General features: G+C 46.4%; 1 protein-coding gene across 4 annotated transcripts in view; it reads left to right on the top strand.

Annotated features, from left to right (window-relative positions):
* LOC308587242 (receptor-type tyrosine-protein phosphatase V-like) overlaps positions 1–10,807 on the top strand; it is a 52,948-nt gene extending 42,141 nt beyond the window's left edge. For 3 of the 4 annotated variants that reach the window (XM_081194654.1, XM_081194652.1, XM_081194651.1), the window contains exons 26-37: positions 62–184; positions 527–687; positions 1,351–1,486; positions 2,141–2,220; positions 2,683–2,770; positions 3,149–3,248; positions 3,403–3,479; positions 5,763–5,897; positions 6,181–6,303; positions 6,535–6,692; positions 7,201–7,339; positions 8,810–10,807. In XM_081194654.1, coding sequence (XP_081050780.1) covers positions 62–184; positions 527–687; positions 1,351–1,486; positions 2,141–2,220; positions 2,683–2,770; positions 3,149–3,248; positions 3,403–3,479; positions 5,763–5,897; positions 6,181–6,303; positions 6,535–6,692; positions 7,201–7,339; positions 8,810–8,869 — 1,380 coding nt within the window. In that variant the 3' untranslated portion in view covers positions 8,870–10,807. The remainder of the gene's footprint in view (positions 1–61; positions 185–526; positions 688–1,350; positions 1,487–2,140; positions 2,221–2,682; positions 2,771–3,148; positions 3,249–3,402; positions 3,480–5,762; positions 5,898–6,180; positions 6,304–6,534; positions 6,693–7,200; positions 7,340–8,809) is intronic. The other variant, XM_081194653.1, reaches the window with a different exon arrangement.
* Positions 10,808–12,372: the final 1,565 nt, after the last annotated feature.

Genomic DNA, 12,372 nt, shown 5'->3' with positions numbered 1-12,372 from the left:
AAGGAAACAAGGCTCCCATTTCCTTTGAAAATGTTAATTGCAGTTCCATCTCCCTTGCTAGGTGCTGTGTGAATACTACTGGCCCTCGGACACTTCTCCCACCTCTTTTGGGCAGATCAGCATCCACCTGCTCGCTCAGAATTTTGCAGATGAGTGGACTACACGGGAGTTCAAGCTCCAGCATGTGAGTAGGAGACCAGAAATACCCCATGGCACCTCCCAATAATCTTGCCCAATCAAAAATGCAAATATAATATAAACTGCAGCGTTGCGGTGCTCCAGGGAATCGTTATGACTGGAAACAAGGCAAAGCTCTTACCTTTTGCGGACGGTTGAGAAAATCTGGAATAAAGAGTACATGCTTCATAAGCTTGTGGACCAGCTTTCTTGGTTGTAGTACCCAAATTCAGCAGAAGCAGATCTCATGCAGTTTAATGGCAGATGCTTCCTCTCTTGCAATTTCAGGTTTAGGACTTTGCCTGAGCTGCTTCTGTGGGCACTAATGTGGGCATCTCTCATCACACAGGAAGGGCTAAACATGGAAAGGAGAGTAACCCACTTGCACTACACAGCATGGCCTAATCATGGTGTTCCTGAGTCCACAGCTTCCATGATTGCCTTTATAGAGTTGGTGCGAGCACACATGCAGGGTGCAAAGGAATCTGGGCCTACGCTGGTACACTGCAGGTAAGTTTCAGGCAACCTACTTGGCTGGTTATTAATGTTGGGATTCCATTCCATCCTTTGCTGCAGACATGGGATTGTTGCATGTCACATGTCTGTTTACATTCCAGCACAGATTGCTGGCATGAGCGGAACTTCCGCTCTGCATTGCTTTTGTTTTTAGTCTCTCTCTGAGAAGACGGCAAGGAGAGATGCCATGTTTTCTTTGTCTTGATTTATGTATAATAAATGCATAGTTTAGTATGTGTCTACAGCCTCAAGCCTCTTCTGTTGCGCAGTTTACACTGCTGAGTAAAGTGTGCTCAAGTCTGCAAGCTTGAGTCACTGATGTACATCGGAGCAGAGGTTGATGAATCTCCGCAGCGGCAAGGCTGAGGCGAGATGCTCCAGCTGGGGCCGAGCCAGCTGGCCTTTCAACCCCCCTAGATTCTGACAATTACTACCAAAATCTGCAAAGGCAACAAAACATCAAGAAAAATGCTGCCATAAAATCATTCAGTTGGTAAACATCATTGCCTTGCCATGGTTGGCATGATCAGGTGTCCTCTTTGCCCAAATTCCTTGACTGCTGGGGTCACAAAAGGTAGGGAGCACAGAATGAGAAGGAATGAAGGCCTCCAAGGTGAGCTGTGTGAAAGAGCCTCTTCTTTCCCTGTATTACTGCAGTGCAGGTGTGGGACGCACCGGGACTTTTGTTGCTCTGGATCGGCTCTTGCAGCAGATGAAGTACGAGAAGGTGGTGGATGTGTTCAACACCATTTACAGCCTGCGGATGAACCGCCACCGGATGATTCAGACACTGGTGAGAAACTCAGAGCTGCCTCTCAGGTCGCTGGTTTCCCTGACATGGGAATCATTCAATGACACAAGATGGCCTTACCCTTTCTGCTGGGTGTTTGTGGCCAATGCGGAGGGATGGAGAAGATGCCAGAGACACAATGGGCAACAGAAACTAGAAGGAACAGCAGGGGCCTGGGGGAGCGCCCAAGACATGGCAGGAGCAGTCAACCTCTTGGAGTCCATAAGCACATTGGCAAGCCAGAAAAGCTGTCATGCACACAGACACACACAAACACACTGCAACCAAGAGCACATGGCAAACTATTCTAGTGGCTACAAGAGAATGCTTCTTTCAAGCCTAATTTCAGTGAAGGGGTGGGATCCTTTGGGCATCCTCTATGGGCATGTGGAGAAGTAAATGAACAAAATGGGCAGCTACTGAAAAATAAGCATAGGATGAGGTACAAGCATGTACTGGTTTGCAAACAGCTTCTTTCATTTATAGAGGCTGTAGAAAGATCAGTTCTTTGGCAAGTCAGTGCCAGTTCAGGAATAGAGGCCTGAAGCTCCCAGCTGCACATTATAATGATTAGATCTGGTTGCCTTTCTATTTCAAGGTGCACTGCAGTGCTTTCAGGGTCTCTGTGTGCATAAAATGTGTGCTCTTCTCTTCCAGGGGCAGTACATTTTCCTGCACACCTGCATCCTAGAGAAGATCTCTGAAGACCCACAGATTGGCCTGTCTGGAGTGGAGCTGTAGGTTTATACCCAATTTCCCTTTCCATACCAGTGGAATGCATAGTTCTCTCCTATAAGTCTCTCCTTCCCCTGCTTAACATAGCTATTGTCTCCAGAAATGAAGCTACTCCTTCTTCCCCACCCATATGTGCAAACAGGCTATTACATTGCTGGATCACAGCTAGCACAAGTATAATGCAAAGGGGGAAAACTGGTTGGTTGGTTGGTTGGTTGGTTGGTTGGTTGGTTTCCCCATTCATCATCTGGAAAGGTCTATAGGGACCAGCAACACTCATTGCAAATAGGCATGGCCTGCCTCAAATAGCAACAGAGGTTTCTTGTTCAGTAGGAGTTGCAAGGAGTCTCCTGGAACCACAGTGTCTTGTTCTCTTTTCAATGCAGCTGTGCCATCAGCTCATGTTAGAGGGATATGGAATGGGGAAGCTGAATAATTAAACCCATCTCTCATGTTTTCTCAAGCTCCCATCCAGTCCCTCTCAAGAACTTTGTTCAGCACCACGCAAAGAACAGTTCCAAGGCCAACACTGGCTTCCTAAGGGAGTATGAGGTAAGAGGTTGGCACACAGGGACGCTGGGTTTTAAGGGTGCTCCAACTCCACATGCCATGTAGGTGGCCAGATTGGGCCGCATCAGAGATGCACGACTATCACCATGAGGGCAGCTCAGGCTCAAGCTGAGAAAATATACATCCAGCTGCATGTAGCATGTAGTTAACTCTTCGGAATGAATGTTTTGAAGATCTCTGCATTAGCAACTGTATCAATGATTAAAGTACCCACCATTGACTCTGGGGTCAGCGATCCTGCATGCTCAATCATAGTGAAAAGTCCACCCCAACCTATTTCTCCATCTCTCTCTCTCTCTCTCTCTCTCTCTCTCTCTCTCTCTCTCTCTCTCTCTCTCCTACTTTGCTTCTCCCCATCAGCAGATGCTCCTGGAGGCTGCCAAAGAGGAAGTCAATTCAGCAGTACCACTTTCTAGCAGTGGCAACCAACAGATCAATCTTCCCTCAAGCAAGAACTCTTGTGAGTAAATGGTTTTGTGGTTAGTATTGTTGTTTTGCATGAATCACGGGCGGGGCATAAGGCACTGAGCTGAAATTCTGCAGTGCAGGACTGCGCTGTGCCTGACGCACTGTGTCACCCAACCCTCCACCTTCTCACAAAGGCTGTTTTGCAGATGATCGCTCAAAAGTGAAGTTCTCGCAGCTGGATCGAGATCCCTTCTCAGACCTCACAAATGTCTGGCTCATCCCTGTGAGTCCACCATGAATTTCATTTCCCTCCTTTCGGGTCCTCTGTTGTTGCCTCCAGATGTCTTTGTTGCATGCTGCACTCCTATAGAAGGGATCAGTTGCTTGTGTCACTGCTTTGAGGGTTTTTTTTTTCTTTTGCAATCAAGAGGTGTATATACTTTTTAATGAAGTGTTATGAAATAAATGTACAGTGGACGCTCGGGTTGTGAGCGTGATCTGTGTGGGATGCATGTTCACAACCCGCAGCTGCCAAGCTGTTGAGTTGTACTTGCTATGACCTAGCCTTTTCTCTCTCACCAAAGCAAGGAAAAGCACATACAGTCATACCTCGGGTTACAGACGCTTCAGGTTGCCTTTCTTTCAGGTTACGGACCGCTGAAACCTGGAAGTACCGGAACGGGTTACTTCCGGGCTTTGGCAATCGCGCATGCGCAGAAGCACTGAATCGCAACCCGTGCATGCACAAACGCACAGACGTGGGTTGCGAACGCTGCGGGTTAAGAACTTTGCTTCAGGATGAGAACAGAAAACGTGCTCCGGCAGCCCGGCGGCAGCAGGAGGCCCCATTAGCTAAAGTGGTGCTTCAGGTTAAGAACAGTTTCAGGTTAAGAACGGACCTCCAGAACGAATTAAGTACTTAACCCGAGGTACCACTGTATTAGAAATCAAAATAATATTGATAAACTGGAGAGTTGGGACAAAATGTACAAGTGTAAAAGGAATGCCACTTCAAGGGAAATAAGCCCGAGTGTTCAAAAACTACTCAATAAATAGTGAGTTCTTAGAATCATAGAGTTGGAAGGAACCACGAGGGACATGTAGTCCAACCCCCTGCACTGCAGGAATATTTTTGCCTGTGGGGCTCGAATCCATGACCCTGAGATTAAGAGTCTCATGTACTACCGATTGATCTATTGCAACCCCTGAAATTAATACAAGACCTGCTAAAGTGCCACTGTGCAAAACTGGCAAACACTTTTTGAGGTTCCATTGGCAAAAGTATATTCAGAGACAAAGGAGGGCCAAGTACACGATCACTGGTTACAAATAATTGTTAAGTAATTACAGTAAAAGCAAATAGTGCATTGTGGGAACTTTGTGACTAGCCTGCGAGTGGTGGGTATAGGAGATAATACAGTGGAAGAGGATGGAGAGCTGACTTCCAGATGAGGGATACTGCAAGTAAATTTAAAATGTAATACCTCGTTTGGGAATCTATATAGCAGCAAGTACCTGGGCCAGCCTTCTTTAACCTGGTGCTCTCCAGATTTGTTGGACTACCACTTCCGTCAGCCCCAGCCAGCAAGGCCAAATGTAAGAACACCAGGCTGGAGCCGGCTGACCTCAACAATCTATTAAGGTAGTTTAGTTCACAAAATTCCTTGATTATCAAGACCAAGAAATCTAGTCTAAGACAAGTACAGTGGTATCTTGGGTTACATACGCTTCAGGTTACATACACTTCAGGTTACAGACTCCGCTAACCCATAAATAGTACCTTGGGTTAAGAACGTTGCTTCAGGATGAGAACAGAAACCGTGCTCTGGCAGCGCAGCGGCAGCGGGAGGCCCCATTAGCTAAAGTGGTACCTCAGGTTAAGAACAGTTTCAGGTTAAGAATGGACCTCCGGAACGAATTAAGTACTTAATCCGAGGTACCACTGTACTTAAAGAAAGAAAATATGCTTTCATTTCACCCACTGATCTGTCACTAAAGTTGCCAGCAACTCCTGGTGACTCATCTCCACCTAACTTCCCATGGGAGAATAAGCCAGTTACAGATACCATAACCTGCAGCTTACTCCTGTAGCTAGGGTAATCCTTATCCAAGCTTAAAGGTAAAGGTACCCCTGCCCGTACGGGCCAGTCGTGACCGACTCTGGGGTTGCGCGCCCATCTCGCTTAAGAGGCCGGGGGCCAGCGCTGTCCGGAGACACTTCTGGGTCACGTGGCCAGCGTGACAAAGCTGCTCTGGCGAGCCTGCACCAGCGCAGCACACGGAAACAACGTTTACCTTCCCACCGGAGTGGTACCTATTTATCTACTTGCACTTAAGAGTGCTTTCGAACTGCTAGGTGGGCAGGAGCTGGGACCGAACGACGGGAGCTCACCCCGCCGCGGGGATTCGAACCGCCGACCATACGATCGGCAAGTCCTAGGCGCTGAGGTTTTACCCACAGCGCCACCCGCGTCCCTTATCCAAGCTTAGACCAGGCTTATCTTCTGCCGCTGGCACTTTGCTAACTCTGCTAAATGAGACTCTGTTTTTCTTTTTCTTTTGGCAGGGCTGTAACTCGGCCAAGGACTATATAGCTATTGAAGGACCTGACAAACTGGCCCTGGAGGAATTCTGGGGGCTGGTCTGGGAACATGGAGTCCACACCATCATCACTCTACTACCTGGACAGACGAACAGCCCCGTAAGATCCACATTATGCATTATGCAGAACCACAGATTTATAGAGGCAGGTCCTTCTGGGATAGCTGCAATCACTGGGGCCATAGCACAGAGCTATGGGACAGGTTCAGTTTGGGTGCCTGGAACTGAGAGCTGTGCCGTTTAGAATCCTGGCTGCGTAAGAACTGCTTTTCCACAAGTGGTTCCCATGTAACTGAAGGCTATATCTGAATGGTGGCATCATGTGGTCAGGGCAAATGGAACTGCAACTACAACCCCTATTTTTTATGTGTGTGTGTGTGTAGGCTCCAGACAACTCGTGCTGGCCCTCTGAAGGTGAACCTGTGTGCACAGAGACGTTGACCATACAGCAAGGCCCAGAGAAGGTTATTTCAGGATGGCCATGCACTCAGCTGAGACTGAAATATGTACGTGAGTTGGAAATAGTGGGGGGAAGCCATGGGGCCGTGGGCAAGGGCAAGAGGAACAATGAAAGCAATATCATTGGACATGTGTGTTTTGCGGGGGAAACTCCTTGTCACCATAGCTAAGCTTTTGAGCTACACAGAATTCTTCATTTGTGCATTGGCCTGCCCTCTACACCGCATTCCCAAACAGTTGCTGGATCAATTATCATAATGTCTTTGTTACTTTGTCAGGAGAAAAAGGCCAAGGAGAGGCTGCTGCAACGGTTCCAGTTCCCTTTGGGGGAAGGAGAGGAATTTCCAGACCCTGAGATCCTGGTGGGCTTCCTCACCACTGTCAGGCAACTGGTGCCATATCGGAAAAGAACAAATCCCTTGGTCCTGCATTGCAAGTAAGGCCCTGCCTCTCCAGGTACCCTTGGGCTCTTGCCCAGTAGGCAGCCCTTCTTAGCAGGTAGCCCTTTTCCTGCTGCATATGGCACCAGTGAGGGCATAGGCCAATCATAAGATGTAGGTATTCCCATCTCACTGAGCTGATACCCATCAGTAAAAGGGCTACTATCCAACCCCCTGCTGGTTCTATCTAGTGGCATCCAGTATGTGGAACTCCCTGCCTCATGACTTCAGTTTTTGTGACCAAGACGTGCCCATCCATCCAGCTCTTTTGTTGATGCTGATGTTTTGGTAGGATCACCTGTGTTGTGATTGTCATTTGCTGTGTTGATGTGAGGAATTATAAGCTCCTGGTTTTAACTAATGCCCAGTGGTTAATGGTTTTATGGATGGTATTATTTTATTGTATTGTGAGCTGTCCTGTGCTGAAGGCTGCACTAGTTTATTTTTTAATTTTTTTTACTAGTTTATTTTTAAAAAAATTATTTGATTTTTTTTCTTTCACAGTTCTGGCAGCGTAGGCCCGATCGGGGTGCTGATTGCCCTGGATACTCTGCTGCAGCAGCTGAAAGGAGAGAAGAGTGTAGATGTATATGGTGTTGTTCTGAGGCTGGTGAGGAGCTGCTGCCTCATGACTCCAACACTGGTAGGTAAAGGGCAGAAAGGGAAGCTTGAGCAGCAATGGTAGCCAAAGGACACTATGCTGTTCCATGCTCTGTTCTCCTGCAGGACCCCTGTGCTTTCTGTCTCCCTAAAGCTAGTCAAGGAGGACATGGGATCCCTGATGGACTTTCCCTTTACTGTACTGGGGTACACTTTTTGCATGGCCATCCAATATTGTGGTTCAAAGTGAGGAAGTAGGTAATTCCAGTCATGACTCCGTCTGATCTTATTTAGCAAGCCCCTTGGATGGGTCTCTACAGCTCAGTGCCCTCTCCCCCTCTCCAGCCACCATCTGTCTCGTATTCATGAAGAGCTGGGAAATATTGGGCAACTTTCACACAACAGATACTTTTGGACCTGCTTTCTTTCACCAAAGCCAGAGGGATGTCAACAAGGTTTTCAGTTCAGGCTTTTCCATATCATCAACCAAAGCATTTTCCATCCCTTGTGGGATACTCCCACATACTCTGACTCTGTGGGATATTTATTTCATCTGCATGTAATAGAAACTGGGGGGTAGGGATCGTTTTTTGCTGCTGTTCATCTTTTGAAAAATTCAAAGAGGCTAGATGTAGTCTTGATGCTATGCAGGAAAGGGAGAGTTCATAATCTCCAAAGACTTTGGGGGATGGATTCAAGTAAATAGTTGTACTAGAGGATGACAGTGTAATGAGTTTTGCTAGCCCAATTGAGCTTCCTCCTCCTCCCTCTGTAAAGGTAAAGGGACCCCTGACCATTAGGCAAACCATTTGAAGCGCTGGGAAAATGCAGTCTCAGCAGCAGTATCTTCTGCAGGGAATATGTCCTACCTCTAGGGCAGATGTCCAGCCTCTATACAGTAAATGAGGGACAAATGCACATTTACTGCATAAAAATGTTTGTGTATGTCAGGTACATATGCCCAAGACTGCAGTATTAGGCTGCTTCCACATCAGCTGATCTTTGTGGCAGTTCTGCCACTAGAGGGCATTGTGCTCAAGCCCTTCTAAGTGAAATCCTGTGTATTGCAGGACTTATCACAGACCAAAAGCTGCAGCACAGGTGTACCATACAACTTAAATTGCATACACACATACACACCAAGTTAGAGCTCCCTGACATTGCCAGAGGAGAAGAATGTGGCCCTCCCTGGTGACCAAGCTGCTTAGCTGCAGAGATGCTCACATATGCAGCCTGCATGCTTCCTGTAGCCATAGAGCAGCTATAAGGGGTTCCACAGTGTGTTTTTGTGCCCCTGCTGCTGCATTAGCAGTTTGATCTAGCTGAACATGCTTGCCTAGTTCACTGTAAATTCCTGGACCTAATTCCTGGCCTGTTTTGATGGCAATCCTTGGCTGTGTTTTCCCTTTTCACCTTGGAGTATTATTACAGATTCTTTGATTGTCCATGGGAGATGATGAGAGCAGAGCTCCTAATCTCTCTATCCCGCCCCCCTCTGCTTCTCTCTCTCTAGGATAAGTACATTTATCTGTACGAATGCATTCGTGACATCATCACCCAGAAGCAAGTTTAAGTTGCCGCTCTTTGTTAGATGGGTGGAATGCACCGAGCACCACAGTGTTGTAGGCATAGCCAGGATGGAGGTGATCCTATGTGGAGATGAACAGCTGCATCTTAGCAAGAGCAGAGTGGTGAAATAAGAAGAGCCAAGAACAGTGAGCTGATTACAAGGAACTTAAATCTGCTGTCAGAAAAGTACGGGTATCCATGTATCCCCTCGGTCAGGATGGATTTGGAGGGGAGGGGTTGGGGAGAAGCTTTCCGGAGACTACCTGGCCTGGTTTCAGCATTTTGGGATTCTGAAGAACCTCAAGGTTCCCATACACTGACAGAGTTCGTAGGGACCACAATAATGGAATCAAGAGGTCTTATCAAGTATGATAACCTTTTGGATAACTTGTGCCATTCTAGATGTTTCGTGCCAGAAAGAGATACAGCAGGAGATGATGTAGAAAAAGGTGATGGGCAGGGCAGACCAATGGTCCAGCTTCTCTGCTACCACATGCCTGATACTTCTTGTTTTTGACCCTTGTGCCAGTGGACTTGCACAGCTGGGTCTGTGTAATCAATTTGTCAGACTGACACAGTCCCCAGTGCAACATGTCTGGGTGATTCCCTTGCACAAGCAGACTTGGGCAGTCTCCTATTCTCATCCAGCTCGCATGACGTCAAGAACAGGACAGCACTGACTAAGTTGCAGTATCTTCTTCACAAAAGCACCTCTGAAATAAGCATGGATCATCTTGCACACAGGGAAGGAAAGTTTAAACCGTCGGCAGTTTATGAAACCTTATATGATGCAGCAAGAGTGAGTAAAAAGAGGCTAAGCATGTTTACACAGAACAAAAGAATGGTGGTATCCAGTCTAATGAAACTAATAGAAAGCTACTTCAAGGATATCTCAAGGACTTCTTTGCACAATGTAAAAATAACCTATGGAATTCAATGCCAAGGGGAGTTGTCTATTTGTATAAGTGCTTATGTGGCTGCAATCCTATATCAGATACCAGGAGTAAGTCCCACTGAACTCAGTAGAGCTTATTTCTGAGTGGAGGGATGCACTGTTAATGGGTTAGACTAATTAATGCAGGATGAGTATATCCAGATGAAAGGATACAGTAGGGACAGCTAATGTAGTGGCCCTCTAAATTTTGTGGACTACAGCTCCCATGAGCTCCAGCCAGCTTGGCCAGTGGTAAGAGATCACAGCAACTGTCGTCCAGCAACATTTGCAGGGCACCATGTTGGCTACCTCCAATATACAGAGAGGATTAGAAGCAATGCAGAAGGTGGATACAATCATTTTACCCTATTTTGTGCATTTCTTTAGCACAAAATGCTGGCTACTGTTTTGGGAGATTTCTAAAAGAAGAAGAAGTTTTAAGACCACTCTTGATTCAGCATGTTTTCATAACAGTCCATATATTCCACATGGTAAGCCCATCAAGAACCATCTCTCAGAAAGCAGACAAGACTTCTCATCATGATCCCCCAACACCCTGATTGTGTTCTGTTCCACTTCCTGCCTTGGCTCTTGACACTGCTAGGCCCCCTCTTGAGAGCTGGGCTTGTTCTCTCCAAAACTCTGGCTCCTCTAGTGTTGCAATTCTTTCCCTGGGAAAGGGGGGTATTGGGAATATCTGCCATTGCACTCAATGGGGCTTAGCTTGTGATTGAACATGCTTAGGATTAAATTGCAGGACATTCTTTGGTAAATTTGATTCCCCTCCTCAGTTTGAGTCTCATCATGCCCAATTCTTTCTATTTTAAACTGGCTCACTCTCGACTCTGTTTTTAGAATGGACACTTTTTTTTTAAAGAGGCTTGAGGAGTATGCTGAAAGAAATATGCTGTTGTAAATGAAAACAACTTCCCCCAGTGTCTCTGAAACAGAGAAAAAATGGGGGGAGGGGGTTTGTAATAATAAATTATTCATTTTTAAAAAATGAAATTTAACACTTTCCTGGTTTTATTTATTGATCCAAGTATTTACAAACCACAAACACATAAAATTAATATCATGGTGACATACCATCTGATCATTAAAACTTCATAATATTGAAAGAGCAAATATTACCAACAACACAATCCAGTTCTCTAAAAATGTTTGACCCACAGATGAATTAATATCAACATTGTAAGAGCCTCTTGGAATTCAGACAGTACTCAAAGTAGAGGAGCCACTGTGCTGAGAGCCTTTGTGTAAAGTAAAGGTAAAGGGACCCCTGACCGTTAGGTCTAGTTGCGAACAACTCTGGGGTTGCGGCGCTCATCTCACTTTACTGGCCGAGGGAGCCGGCGTACAGCTTCTGGGTCATGTAGACCCCTCTCAAGCCATGATTGGTTATCTTGCTGCCAGGGTACCTCAGTCATCAAGAGGGATTGGTGTTCCGCTAGAGGGCAGTGCTGCCACCTACACACACAGGACGGAGATTCCAAAGGACAGTAGGTAAAGAAGAGAGAGGGATTGCTGAGGGCTTTGGAACCAACAAATTTATACAACTGAAAGATGTAGAATAGTTCACTTGTTGGGAAACATGGCTTGAATGGATCCAGGCAGAATCAGCACATGGTGAAGAAGTTGAATGACAAAGGATGCTAATCGTTATTCTATACAGCACAGATTTCTATACAGTACAGGCTTCCCGAACCTGGGGGCCTCCAGGTGATGTTAAACCATGGGTAGGCAAACTAAGGCTCAATTGCCTTCTAAATCCGGCCCACAGACGGTCCAGAAATAAGCATGTTTTTACATGAGTAGCATGTGTCCTTTTATTTAAAATGCATCTCTGGGTTATTTGTGGGGCATAGGAATTCGTTCTTTTTCTTTTTCCAAAATATAGTCCAGTCCCCCACAAGGTCTGAGGGACAGTGGGCCAGCCCCCTGCTGAAAAAGTTTGCTGACCCCTGTGTTAAACTCCTACCACCCTGGACCATTGGCCATGTTGGCTAGAGAGGATCAGATTTGCAGTCTAACAACCTCTGCAGGCCATCAGGTTTGAGAAGGCTGCTATAGCGCTGTCTATGGAGGCTTTACATAGAGCAGTGTTGAGAGCCCTGTTCCGAGGGACGTTCAATCCAAAAATGAATGCAAGGAAACAATGGACAGAAATGGAGGTAGAACTATAAACAGGGGAAGAATATTTCAGTTACACCACATACTTTGGATTAGTTACAGCAGCCTTCGCTGTGCTGCCTGGGACTTATGGGAGTTGTAGTCCAATAATGTGCAGCGGGCAACATTGGTTGGTGAAGGCTGTGTTATGTTATAGGGGAGAGGGCTCTAGTCACAAGGCTTCCTGGCAAAATGAGTTTTGAGGAGGAATTTGAAGGAAGTAATGGAGGTGGCTGCACAGAGGCATGCTGGGTAGCAGTTCCAGGTTTAAGGGTGAGTAAGGGAGAAAGGGCAGTTTCCTTTCAGGGAACAAAAGCTAATTGGTGAGTAGCAGTGCCCTCTGAGCAAATCTCAGTGCACTATAGTTTGTTTCTATCAACCAATCCTGAACAACCAAACCA

Source organism: Podarcis bocagei (genome assembly GCF_964188305.1).
Source record: "Podarcis bocagei genome assembly, chromosome: 5".
Lineage (NCBI taxonomy): Eukaryota > Metazoa > Chordata > Lepidosauria > Squamata > Lacertidae > Podarcis > Podarcis bocagei.
The sequence above is the reverse complement of the archived record's forward strand: the minus strand, read 5'-3'. Positions and strand labels throughout refer to the sequence as shown.